The following is a 14,146-nucleotide window of genomic DNA, read 5'->3' on the forward strand; positions in this document are numbered from 1 at the left end:
TAAGTATACTTCAGATAAGATGTGTGTGTGTGATGACACTGGAGCTAAGTTGTTCAAAACAAACTAAACATGGAAACCCCTCCTTTTTTATTTTGTGAGTCTACAATCATTCAATCAGTCAATAATACTTTGACAATATGTTTTAGATGTGTTCTCGCCTTAAATCACCTGGTTTAAATGACTGACTTGTAGACGTGCTTCTGGAGAACTTGATGATTTGGCGAGGAGGTAATTAAACATTTTGAGTCAGGTGTGTTGGAGCAGGAGAACCTAAAACTTCCAGGACTGCGGCCCTTTAGGTCCGGAGTTTGACATCCCTGCCAAAAACACGAAGAATCAACAATGAGTTTTTTTTAAAAAGTGGAAAAAGAAGCTTCACAAAGCTAAATCTGAACAGACAGGATGACTGTGGAAGATAAATGGACATTTACGGTTATGAACTGCAAGTTTTCACCTTTAAAATTAGTTCAAATATTAATCAGCTTTAGAGTTGGTGGCATTTGGAGCAGTCGACGAATCCAACAATTTAACTGCTGACATTAAATGAGGGTCGATTTATAACCAAGATTTTATCATTCCTCAACACAAGACAGAAGAATGATACAGAAAATCAAGATGATTCATTAGTTTTTATCGTAGTCAGGATAAATGTAAAACTTCCCAACCGTGTCATTCAGTTTGGTGGGAAGTAAACAGAAACCTATCAGTGTTGCTTGTTTATATTAAAGAAATAAAAAAGGATGATCTGTTCTCTACGTTTGGGAGAAAATCTTGTGTCAGTTTCTGAAAGAAGAAATAAGAATATGTTTTCTTCTGCCCTCTAAGAAAAGAAAAGACAAATTAAAGGTAAATCAAAAAGACTGCTAATGCTTGTTTATTAGTACAGATATAAATGACTTTTCTGCCACAGTTAGTTACAGTAAATCCTGTTCTTTACTGACATCTGGCTGACTGAGCTGCAGTCAAAGATCTGGATCCAGGAGAACACGACACGCTGTGTTACACATACAATCAAATTATTCATGTTTTTAATTCCCACATTTACCTCACATAAGTACAAGACAAAACAGTTTCCTCATGTTGCTGCTAAATGAGTTACACGAGTCCCTGACTTATTTAATGCATCGTGTTTAATGTAGAAATGTCAAACATCAACCTGAAATTCTGCCTGCTGGCTGTAATAATAACAGTAATAATAATAATAATAACATTCATTGTGGATTTTCTTTACCTGATTTCTGTGCCGGGTCACAGACGGCTGGTGTCCTTCATCAGTCACAAGGGCGAGAGGCGGGGGACAAACTGGACAGGTCTCCAGTCCAACACAGGGACACATAGAGACCAACGAGACAACCATTCACGATGTCTCACACACACATCCAGTCATAATTTAGAATTACCAGTGAACCTAACCCACATGTGAACAAGGTATTTAAAAGAAAAAAGTAAAATGTTGATCACTTTCAGGACTTCAGTATTTGAGACTTGTACTTGTACCTTTGATTGTTTTTCATTTTACAGGTAGAATTAAAAGCTCCTTAAATGTTTATCATAGTCAATAAAGTGTTTTCTTAACATGAGAGGCTTTTTAAACTAAGAAAGCTTGAATTTTGTCTTAATTCAACATGTGACCACAGCTTTGTTCTTTTAAATGGGAATTGATCTGACCAATTTCTCACTTCCTTTATTAAACCAATAAAGTTCTATTCAAAAAAAGAAATTAATTAAAATGTGTATAAATAGTGTTGGTAAAAACCAAGTATATAAACATAGTTATTGTTACTAAGGTTATCAAGGTTTGGCAAAGAAATAAAATCTATTAAGTGAGACTGAATAAGTGACAAAATGGCCTCTTATAGTTGAGCAGAATAATGAAACACGTTTATGTAATTAAGACTAATTTAGTGTGCTTTTGTTATGATTTATCATTCATTTTTATAGACCAGTATCTGTAGAATAAAACACATTACCTGTCGCAGTGATAAAATCAGCTCTTTTATTTTTTGTGATTGCAGTGTTGATTTCACATGTTAGCAACAAAACAAAGAACTGTTGAAATAAAATCCAAAAAAAAATAAAAAATACTTTTATTTGGTGAGATAATACAAAGGGCAATACCAGGATTTTTGTAACGTGCGTTTTCCCTGTAACTGTTTTATACTATTCTTTTTGCATGATTTGAACACAGACGCGTTCGTTTCTGTTTCTCGTAATTTCACCTTCCGGGTAATAAAGTCAAATGTACAACCCAACACTTGTAAGAGACTCCACAAAGTAACAGAAGCAGCAGTTCAGATGAGCCGGCGCACATTTCTGTTCATCAGCACCCCCCCGTTCACCATCAAAAACACTGGTACTGTCCCTTAAGCTGTGTTACGGTAACATCATTAGTTGTGACGTTTACGAGTTCAAAATTAACTGTGGTCCGCAAGTTCCTCCTCTCCGTCCGCGGCGTTTCATCCTCCGTTCTGCTGCAGGATCAGCAAACTGGGGCCAATAAAACCCTAAACTTAAGACAGTTACTTCCTGCTGCATTTTTCCACTGCCTGACTTGAGCTATTTGTCAGAGTCGATGTCTCCTCGTCGTGGAAATATGGGTGATCAAGTGCGTTCAGGGCTGATATCCGCTTCAAAGGGTCAAATGTCAGCATTTGCTGTGAAGGAAAGAAAAAAAATTTAGATGAAAAGACAAAAAAGATTACAGATTGGAGATGCAACTCGAGTTTCACAGACTTTTTTTTTTTATTTATTTTTAAGCCTGGAAATGCACCACAGCCAGGCAGAATCCAAAATCTGACATTTTTTCCAGTCCATGAACGCACCAATGCTGATACTGCCCTAGCAATAACAAGTCTGTTTTTAAAGTTAGCTCTAAATGTCCAAGCAGGTACATAAAGATTTAAGAGATTGTCATGAATAGCAGGCTGTATTCAGCCACGCATACAGAAATAAATAAATGATTAAACAATTTAACGCATATAACCGTAAATCAAGTTTTTTAAACATATTAGACACTGCTGAAAGTCCTGTAGGAAAAAAAAAATATTGTCCTGTGATGTGAAGCAGTTTGTCATTTTAGGAGCACAAAAAGAAAATAAATATTTGTTAGGTTTTATTAGTAGCTCTAACCTGATGGGCTTTTTTTGTTTTTTTGCTTTTTGTTTCTATTAAGTTTTTCATTTGCATATATATGTGTAAGTCTTTACGTTTGATTTAACTGTAGTTTTTTTTTTTTTTTTTACTGGCTGATCTCAAAACAGAAACTAACAAATGAACTAACTTCCCTTTCCCCCCACTTTTGTCATCTAAGACTCACATTTGGTGTTTTTCTTGTCTATTGATTTCAGATGTGACTGAGCTCATATGCACACGAGCCAGGACGGACAGAGCAGCATCTAAACCAGGAGTGATATTCAGACTCGTGCGTCTGCCTTACCAGCAGCAGTTTCGCCCCCTGCTCGTTTATCTCTGGAACAAAATCCGTGATTGGGCGAGACTTGACAGGGGCAAAGTTTTTCCTGGTGACTGTAACGCCGGCCGGCCACTCCTCCTCCGGCGGCAAACCGATGACCCTGAAGGGACACAGAATCGGTGAAGTCGGCGATCCGCTTATTCAGTCTCTGATAAGATGCAAACTCGGTTACTCACTCAAATATCTTCCCGAGCTGGTCCATCTCTGATTCTCCACAAAACAGCGGTCTGAAAAAACAAAAAGAAAGAGAAAATGTGAGGTTGGTTAAAAGACTAAAACTGACTGCTGGAGCTTTTTGTCTTGGACAAATTCTTTTGTGTTTGTTTTTATTATAGTGCTGTTTTTAACTTGTTTTATGCCCTTTATATATTGCATTCTTTGTCTACAAAGTTCTTTTATGTCTTATTTATTGTTCTGTAAAGCCCTCTGGACCTGTGCTTCTTTAAAGTTAGATACGATTAAACAGTGTGTTGTTATATTATCTTCTTTTTTATATTAATAGTTCATAAATATTTTAACACCTTCACTTCTTCACTCATGTTGAACTCGAACATAATAAAAAGTGTATTTTTTACCACAAGATGGCGCCACTGTGCACATCACTGAGCTTTTAATTTCTTGTGTTGATGAACCATCACCTCCGGCTGCTCATTTACTGAACTCCAGCTGAAATAATCTCTAAATTAAACCTCTACGTTTTTAAATCAGCGTGCATGGTGTGGACAGTCATCACTTCATGATGCTGATTGGACATGTTGGTCGTTGAGTCGTTTGAAACCGAATTAAATACCAACACGAGTTGTTTCTCAACATGCAAGCAGAAAAGCTCAGCATCTTTTGTTTCTGTTTTTTAATTCAAAATCATCAGAACTTATATTCAAGACTATAACTCGGTCTGTTAAATACAAATGCCCAATGTGGAAAACATGAGTGAAAAACAAACTTTCATTTCACTTAAAGAATTACCAACATGTGATGCACAGAACATTTCCCTCGTTTTGCCTCTAAATTCAAGAGGCAAACACAATTTCTTCTCCCACACTTACAGGTAAAATACTGAATAAAAAATAATCAAACAAAGACATTGCTGTACAAAGAGATGAACATGAATTTCCAGTATAATGGCAGTGTTAGCTGTCTGAACGCTCACTCACTTGCGCCTGAACATCTCAGCAAAGATGCAGCCGGTGCTCCAGATATCCACAGGGGTGGCGTACGTGGACTGCAGCAGAACTTCAGGAGGCCGGTACCACAGAGTCACCACCTACGAGACCCAGACACGGAGCCCATGAATGTAACTGAACCCACAAAACTTACTTTTATTAATTTTATTGTCATTTTAACTGGATTTTAGTTGAAATTTATTAGGTTTTTTACTCATATTTAAGCAGAACACCTTCACATAAGGTATGACGTTTTCTCCACTTCAATATAATATTAAGTCACAACAGAATTTCAGAGTAAACATCACCTGCTAAAGCCCTAAAGTAAGCACGTTAAACTGCTGAGGACAGCAGTCGTAGCGTTGCCTCGCAGAGCTGCAGATGTGGCCGCTTCAGATGCAGACTCAACGCTAATCTGAAGCTGGTAACACCTTGTGCCAGGAATTACTAAAAACCAGGTAAAATTCCTAAAACAAAAAAACTGATGGTCACACACTTTAGTCTCCAGCAGGATTTGTGTGTTGGATTAAGCTGAAATGACACACTGAAAAGAAACAGCACCGCTCGGGGGCAACTCAGGTGGAACAACTCAGCTCCTCTGAAATGGGGTTTTGGGAAAACGCAATGAATAATAATATTAATCTTACTTGCTACAGATAGCTCTTTGATTGACCTCAGTTTGCAGAAAGAGAGTTTGATTCTGACCAGAACGAGGAGCTAAGAGCTAGTCTAAGAAAAAAGTGGATTTCGATCATTTTAAAACAACTCCAAACTCAGAGGTTTCACTGTACTTCATCAGGGTGGGGTTAAAATTCATTTTTAGATGCATTGCATTGTAGATATAGATGATTCTGAATCAATTTTCAAAAGTCAAACTCTATTTTCTTAATGTTACTTTGTGCCTCCACTTTGAGAGTTGTGCTTTTTGTCCCAGTACAGCTGCCGTAGCTATTGTAGTTGAACCATGTTGCAGGAAAGTTGTGTTTTTACATCTTTCTTTGGCTGAACTCTGAAGAATATACGTCTGAGAGAAATAGTTGAAGTTATCATGACATGACTGTCTTTAGTACTTGATTTGTAATGATTTGTGGAAAAACATGATGCTATTCGGTTAGCTTTTCTATGGCCTTTTCAATGTTAAGTTAGCATCTATGCTAACTGTTGATCAGCAGCCTATGAGTAATAAGTCTTTTTGACATATGATAACGTGCACTCTTTATTGTGAAAAAGAAAATACAAAAATTAATGTAATTCATTTAAAATAAATCAGTCATTTCAATTTGTAAAATTTATATTTCTGTCCCTCTATTTCAGTTTCACATTGTTTTGGATGAACGTCAAAAGCTTAAAAAATTGAAAATCCAGATGTTTTATCATCACATCTGAACCGTAAATAAATTAAATTGTTTGTTTCAAATTAACTGGATATTCTGTGGTTATTTGCAAGCACAAACAGAGGCAGCAGCAGCTAACTGTAGCACTTCCAGTGCTGCCTGGGGGCACTTTCTGGAGGAATACTGTAACACTTCTGCCAGAATAATCATGTAATCCAAAACAACAGTGTAAAGGTTTATAAAGTAGTCTTATATGAATATAGAGTATGTCTTACCACGGGAGTGAGGGCCATGTGGCAGCTGTAGATCTTGGCGAGGCCAAAGTCGGCCAGCTTCACCTGACCCTGACTGGTCACCAGAATATTCTCCGGTTTCAGGTCTCTGTGCATCACATGGTTAGAGTGAAGGAATGCAAGGCCGCACAGCAGCTGCCTCATCAGATCCTGTGAAAAACAACCCCGAAACTAATCATTTTCACACATTTAAGACGGCATTATGAAAACAATCCATAGCCTTTCAGCTTAGTTTAGAAACTGCTTCCATCAGTTCTCACTTTAACGCGGTCAGGAGACAACCCCGGAGCTGGAGCCCTGTCCAAGTACGTCTTCAGGTCTTGGTCCACGTGCTCAAACACCAGAGTGACTTTGGTTTCCTGGTCCGACCTCTGGGTGGCGCAGACGTCCATGAGCCTGGTACGAAAAGGGATCTCCTGTCAGAGGCGATGACGGCGGACAGTAGATCCAAGCAACCTGGGAACACCTTGTGACCGTCTTACCTGACCAAGTTGGGGTGGTCAAACTGCTCGAGCCGCCTCAGCAGCGCCACCTCTCTGACCGTGGAGACCGGCAGGCCATTTTGGTCTGTCTGGACACGGACGTTCTTCAGAGCCACGAACTTCCCGCTCTCGGTGTCCCGGGCTTTGTAAACGGTCCCGTAAGCGCCACCGCCGATTTCTGCCACCGGCTCATACTGGAGACTGGTGCAGTGGGCCATTTCCAAAAAGCCTAAAAGACACAAGAATAACGTACAAATTAAATGGAAAAGTGACAGGATAAATGCTCTCATGAAATCTATTTTTTAAATTAAGAAGTCAGAAGAGATGTGGCCCATCAAGAGACAGAAAAGAAAGAAAATAAACATTTTCAAAAGAATCATGGGACTACAGTAACATAATACAGATAGACTCATATAGTGGAACGTGTCCATTTTTGCCTCATCTAGAGCTAAAACTCCAAAATTAAGAAGCGTTCTTTTTTATCTTGTATCATTTACATACTCAAGAAATCAGCTGTGGAAAACTCAAAGTCCAAAATCAAGAGCATTATGTCTTCAGGAACCATGAATGTCTCCAAATTTGACACTAATCCACTCAGTAAGAGTTGTTTCTCGTCATTATTGGCTTTTCTGTTCCCAACTTTTAGCCGCCCTTTCACTTTGCACTGTATAATACAGTCAAAACACCCAAAACTATCTTATTTTGACCAAATGACAAATGTCCAAAAGGAAGTCGACCAATGCTCTGAACATAAAATGCCTGTTTAAGCAGAAACATGTTATGCAGAACCCCTTTGCCCTAGTTGTCCCTAGTTGCTCAGAATTTAGACACAACCAGGGGGAAAGTCATCCCACTCCCTTTATTTCTTTAAGTCAAACCAGTTTGGTCGACTTCCCCCAGCTCAGCCAGTCCTCTAACCTACTTTCATCCATTCATGTCCCTTCCACCTTCTTAAAATCAGCAGCAGAAGGATCCTTAATAACCCAGCTCGCTTTAAAACTTGCAATAACGAGCAACCCAGCAGACGTTAAAGAACCCGAGCACTCACCCTGAGCGGCGAGCAGCTGTAGGTGTCCCGCTGCCTTTGTTAGGCACGAGACACGTGGTTTGGGTCTCTGCCTTTTTCGTTCACCTAATCACTGGCTGCATTTCTGCTGAGTAAAAGCGTCACAGATAAAGGTAGATCCACCCTTCCTGTTTGGTGACAACAAACACTGGACACTGGACCTTATATGGGGTCTTTTTCTCTTCTAAGCTCTTCGACTTCAGACTAAACCCGGCGTCATGCTGTTAAAACTATCTTAGGGAAAGATGCGCCACGTTAAAAGAATATTTATCACTGCTTGATTTCAACAATCCTCTCAACCTCTTCATACAAATCTAACAAAACTAGTCCTTGAAAATTATTACCTTGATTTCCACTTCATTTCAAGCATATTTAATAATATTACTTATCAGCTGCATTTGTTTAAAACGAGACACTTGGATTTTGAGATAAAAGCTGCAAAAAAAGTGAAACTGGCTGTATTTTTTTCACAAACATGACATCAGAAAACATTCTTTTCAACAAGAGCATTTCTGTAGTCTCTTCTGAAATATTGCGCTTTTTCCCCTTATATTACAAGAGAACTTTTACATTTTTAGCATTTTGAAATTGCTAATTTGCTGGATTTAGAGGTGCACCAATCGCTTTGAAGGAGGCCAGAATCAGATGATTTTTCATTTGACCAGTGACTATAAAATTACAATTTTTTTTTCTGGTCCATAAATGCACCATGGTTTACATATCTAGAAGAAAATCAAAGTTATTTTTTCTTTCAAATAGCACATAGGAACATAATGTCATTTATTTAAAAGGTGCATCGTGTCATGGTGGTACAATGTGACCTATAAGATGTGATATGCCGTAATTATTTTTCTGCTGTTTCATACATACAAATACTTCTGTTAAAAACCCTGAAGGATATTATTTGTTGATTTTAAATAACAGAAAAATGTGTAAACTGGTGCAGTTTTAGAGAGATAGTCTTTTTTTTTACTGTTTACATTTTATTGTAAATAAAGTGAAATTAACCTTTTAATTCAAACAGATTTTTTTTTTGGGGGGGGGGACGATGCTATCAGTTGTAGTTCTTAAGAAAAATCTAAATTGGCGAGTTAGAGCCACACAAAAGTCAGAATTGGTCAACAAAACAGCAACCGGTGCCTCTGTGGGATCTTACTCTACTGATGGGAATTATAACAGGATTAAACTGAAGGGTTTAATAGATGCACAAAGACAGATTTCATGTGGACCCAATTCCTTTTTTTCCTCTAAAGCAGAAAGTGTTGCGAACTGGTGCTAAACGAACAAACTGAATTTAACTCAGTTGAATTTTTACACCCAAAAAAATGTCTTTCTGTGACTCCATTGTTGGCTTGAAGGTAGTGATATAACTCTAAAGAAAATAAAAGATGTGTTTTGCACATCATCACTTTAAACCCTGACAGCAAATACCTCTTTTGGTCTATAAAGATGTATTTAAATTGTGTGAAAATCTAACCAGCGGCATGGTCAGCTTTAAAAGCACCAAAACATTGCAAATAAAACCATATTTTTTTGTTATCTGTTAAAAAATAATTTGCTGCATCAATATTTGGTAAGATACAGATCGCATACCAGCAACAATGTCTAGATAAGCTGGCAAATCACAAGTACTGAAGACGTTAATGCTAAATGCTGCAGAGCTGTATGATTACGACACTACGCTTCTTCCTCTTGTGCAAAAGAAAGTTGAGTCGGACTGTCAGTTCAGACGAGTCTGACTGCCAGTGTCTGGAAAGCAACAAACTTCTCTACATGTGTTACAAATGTAAGGCCTAACGTGAGAAACAGACTACAGATAGTTGTTTTTTTATTATTTCTGTGGGAAAAATCCCAGCTTCTTATGATTCAGACTTGACTACACAGCCCTAATATATGTGAAAGAAGGGAGTGGCCACTGCACGTGTGAATAGTTAGAGGAGCTGTGTATTAATGCAGCTTTCAGTAAAACAATACTCTTTTGAATAGAAAAAAGGATTTCAAAAGACACGTGAAAGGGGAGCAGATATAGTCTGGCAACTGGTAATTTACTTTTGCTCTGAACTAATCCAGCACTGTCCCGACTGCAGCACGGACATTTATTTTGTCCAAGACAGTCACAAACATGACACCGAGCTGACTGCACCTAAACAAAGACAAACAGCCCTGCACTCTGCTAGTTTGGACCTGAGCTTTTTGAGAAGCTTAAAAGCTTCAAATTAAGAAGAGAAATGTTTTAATAAAAAGACGTTTGAGCTGTTTGATATGTCACAGAAACTGGAAGGACAGAAAAACCCGTCTGGGTTCATATCTGCGCCGACTTCACCCTGAGAGAAAGGCACGATACGATCTCAACTTCTTATGGTTAAACTCACGACCACCCGTCTGACTTCCACCAGACTGCTGCAACAAATGCCTCTTTCACACGGCCCCTAATTCAGAAGTCCGGCTCTACTCGGCTCGGCTCTATAAAGAATGCATCGCGTTCACACGACTCCGAAGCAGGTACCGAGTGCGAAAAAATGCAGATGTGAACGCTCCCAAAGCAAGCCGAGTAGAGTGGAGCCGGGACCGTTAGGGTACGTGTGAAAGGGGCAAAAGAGCTGCGTGATCTACGGCTGCACGGTGCGGTGACCGATGAGGGGAGCAGAACAGGGAACAGGTGCGACAGCCACATTTTCAGTGGGCATCATCTCTAATCTCCTCCAGTTAGAAGAAAACAGACAGACTGCACATCAGCTTTTCCACCACAAGCATTAAACCACCTGAGAACTGAGGAGGAAATTATCAATATCCCTAAACTATTTTTATTTCTATTACCTCCATTGTGTTTACACCACGTTGTTTTGTTTGTAATGATTCCAATACAAGTGTGCTACACATTCATGGAAGAGCCATTTGTAAACCAAATAAATGTTGCAACATTCAGTGTTTATGTTGACAGAGCCCTTCCCATAAAATAAAACTCCTCCTTTCAGTGTCATAACTTTTATCGCTTTGAATTTCATTCTTTCTTTTTATTATTCCGAGGAAGGAAATAAAACAAAAGCCTTCTTCTTTCCAACAATGTTTCTCCACCTGGGATGGGCAACTGTTTTTTTGTTTTGGTTTCAAGAGGGACATTTTTACTCTATTATATTAACTGAATAGCCACAGATGATTTACCAACATGAGCATAAAACGCTGCCAATGCCTATCAACATACACTATATCCCTGTATAGATGGACAACTGCTTACATACAAATATTTATTCAGTCAGCCATGTTGGTAGACACTTTCGGGACTTTTTTTTTCAGCATGGTTGGTTGAAATGCAACAGGGCTCCCCTGACATGTGAAAAACACAGTGACACAATAATTTGGTTCGACCGGCACACTAATCTCATTTACCCTGGCAAAGAAAGGTTCAGGTCTATTTTAATTCAAAACAAATACAGTAGTATCTGTTGGAAACAGGTAAAAAGGGCAGTAGGGACTGTCTTAACTTTCCTTAAGAGTTAATAATAAACTGCTGCTTTGGACTAATTTATTTGAAGTTGATTTGTTTTCATTTAAGCCTGGTGAGGGCCTAATTTAGATGGCCCCAGGGCTACTTCCAGCTCTCGGGATGTATTTTGCCAATATATGTAGGCTTTAGCCAGTAATCTGCAAGATCATCCACTTCAATTAACTTACTCCTGCTAGTAATCAAATGAACTGTTTTTATACCTCTTACTAGGTCAGGCAACTCGACCAATAGTGCAGTCAAATTCTCCATGTGCTTGACAGTGTGCAAAAATAGGCAGGCAGTCATAATAAAAATATTACATAATGCAAGAAAAGCCTAGGGTATAAATGGTTCATAAGGAGCAAACTAGAAGTAGATTGATTGATAGATTGATTGGCTTATTATTTTGGCTTTTTTAAATGAATTTGAAATAAATTGGTAAAGTCTGAGGATACTCAAACCCATTAAAAACAGGCATATCTTTGATCAAAACAGAGTGTTCCTCATAGACATGTAGACCAAGTGTCTCCTCCTTCCCTTGTTGTTGGGAACTGAATCCAGGACATCCCGTTTTACACAAGCTGCCACGTTGTATTTTTGGAACCAGAGTATGTGCAGTAGCAAAGTCGGGCTTTGAGTCCCACCTACAATCAACAATAGTGTCACATAAGCTTTAAAAAACAAACAAACACGCTGAGCATATAAGAAAAATTACGATTCAATACAGCAGCAAGGTAAGAGCTGCGTGAATCAACAAGAGTCAACACCTACAATCAATTATCCAAGGTGTATGGTTTTATTTTACCAACAGCAATGTCCCTTTGTTTACATGGAGGGGGCGGGGCTTCAAACTTGGATTGCAACCAGCCAATGAGGGGGAGCTGGTCCTGTTCTGGCTTAAACTTCTGGGTTCGCATCAGAGGTCTTTCAATATACAATCTAGGGCAGTGGTGTCCAATCCTGGTCCTGGAGGGCCACCATCCTGCATGATGACACACCTGATTTGACTGACTGAGTGATTAACAGGCTGCAGAACTCGAAGACCTGCTGAAGAGCAGAGAAACATCTCTAGATGTTGTAGCAAACTACTGTCATGGAAAAAGGGATAAACTTTCCTAATTGAAGGTGTTTACAGTCCATTGGTCCAAACCAAAAGTCCCTGCCTAGATGATGTCATCACCAGTGGCCTGTGTAGCAGCATGTTGTGTCCGTCTTTAATCACTTCAACTTTTAATTGTTTCTGTCAGCTGGTTCTGAACTCTTTGCTATTCCTAATATTTATTATTAGGAAGCCTGCTGTAAATTAGCATTGGTCAAAATGTTTTGAATCATTGTTTTTCTTTTGAAAATCTATTATTTTGTAATATGCATGGACGAAGAATCGTGAACGGCAAACCTATAAGACAAACTTTTATGAGGGGTGGATTTAACCAGAACCTTTACATACATACACACACAGAAGTAACAACATCTGACTCTTTAACAAAAGAAATAATAAACCCAGAATTCAACTGGGACTATTTTGTTCCTGAGCAGACATTTATATATAAAAAAAGACGCTGTGTGAACCATGTGTTTTGGAGCATTTCCTTGTCCTTCACTGTGTTAGACTTGCTCATGGGGTTGGTCCTGACTTCTCACCCTTAAAACATCTCTCATTTCCTGTTAGCAGAGATCACCAGCAGTAGTGGGACCAGGTTTCACCGAGTTTGACACCCAGAGGGGGGCTGCTGATCGCACGAAGGCAGCACCGATCGGGCTGATTTATCATTTACTGATCAATCAGCTCCACGGCGGGCCGATGGGTTGGTGGAGGTCGGTGGGCGGAGGCAGAGCTCTGCAGGCCGGGAAGCAGACACGTGGTGCTCCTCCATGGCGCTCCTTTGTTGAAGAAAGCGAAGAAGAAGAAAAAGTGCAGCAACAACAACAGGCCGACGCGGACTTTTTCCTCCTCACTAACATGTGCCCTGACGTGGCGGAGGGAGGCGACAGCAGGGGGGGGTGAGGAGGTGAAGGAGGCACACAGACCACCGACTGCAACTTTTATTTATACTTTTGTCCTCAGCTGTTCAGGTGACACACTTGTTGAAGCAGCAGCAGCTTCCTAAAAAAAAAAAAAAAAAACTTACCTCGGCTCTTCCTCCTCCGCTGTGTTTCAGCGGCAGGTGAGCTCACTTTAGCTCGAGGAGCAAAAACATGCTCATTCTTCTGCCACGTCTAACTCGTCCAGAACCGGGTCAGAGCTGCGCAGGTCCGGTTCGGTCCGGTCCGGTCCGGGCTGAAGTTTACAGCCCAGCAGCCTGATTGATTTTTGGCCTCCGCTTCTACGTGTTTTCTTTTTTTTCTTTTTTCCGTTCGTCTTCCCTCCGCTTCTGGCCAAGAGTCTTCCAGGGGGCGGGGCCAGGTCGATGAAGAGGCGGGGCCAAAGCCAGTCAGAGGGGCGGGGCCACAAGCTTCAGCGTCAAAACAAAAAACTTTTAAAGCCATAATAACTGTCAAAATCCGCGGTGTTTTCAGTGTTTTTTGAATTTTAATGCTTCTAACATAATTTTTTACACCATTAAGTGACTGTTTGTGGGTTAATGTAACCTAAGCTCATCAGAGTTTTTGAAAAAATTGCGCTAGAAAACAGCAAATATTCCTCACTTTTGTTTACAACTAGATTTGGCGATCTGTTACGATCCGTCAGAAATCTTATCATTACAGTTCAAAACATCTTGACATAGCTTATTTGCATATTATGTTTTTGCTTTAATGCTCTCCTCAATTTCCTCCCCAAAATGACTATTTCTGTCGACTCTAGTCCTCACAGTTTTTAGTCGTTGTTTTTGTTTTTTGTTTTTTTTTGTAAT

At 39.5% G+C, this 14,146-nt stretch overlaps 1 protein-coding gene across 1 annotated transcript; it reads right to left on the minus strand.

Moving 5' to 3' along the window:
- Nucleotides 1-1,973: 1,973 nt before the first annotated feature.
- Nucleotides 1,974-13,697, minus strand: cdk4 (cyclin-dependent kinase 4). The gene is made up of 8 exons (XM_017416035.3): nt 13,424-13,697; nt 6,745-6,973; nt 6,523-6,658; nt 6,245-6,412; nt 4,627-4,736; nt 3,649-3,699; nt 3,437-3,572; nt 1,974-2,654 (listed from the first exon to the last, which is right to left on the minus strand). Exons 2-8 carry the CDS (start codon nt 6,960-6,962, stop codon nt 2,520-2,522), a joined length of 954 nt encoding a protein of 317 aa, XP_017271524.1. The 5' UTR covers nt 6,963-6,973; nt 13,424-13,697; the 3' UTR covers nt 1,974-2,519.
- Nucleotides 13,698-14,146: the final 449 nt, after the last annotated feature.

This window comes from Kryptolebias marmoratus, linkage group LG4 (assembly GCF_001649575.2).
Source record: "Kryptolebias marmoratus isolate JLee-2015 linkage group LG4, ASM164957v2, whole genome shotgun sequence".
Taxonomy (NCBI): domain Eukaryota; kingdom Metazoa; phylum Chordata; class Actinopteri; order Cyprinodontiformes; family Rivulidae; genus Kryptolebias; species Kryptolebias marmoratus.

Bases quoted from the DNA above. Each gene is read 5' to 3' on its own strand.
- cdk4 (XM_017416035.3), bottom strand. From the start codon at position 6,962: ATGGCCCACTGCACCAGTCTCCAGTATGAGCCGGTGGCAGAAATCGGC. The intron at 6,659-6,744 runs GTAAGACGGTCA...TTTTCGTACCAG, and splicing joins GACCACCCCAACTTGGTCAG to GCTCATGGACGTCTGCGCCA. The intron at 2,655-3,436 runs GTAAGGCAGACG...TTTCCTTCACAG, and splicing joins AGGGGGCGAAACTGCTGCTG to CAAATGCTGACATTTGACCC.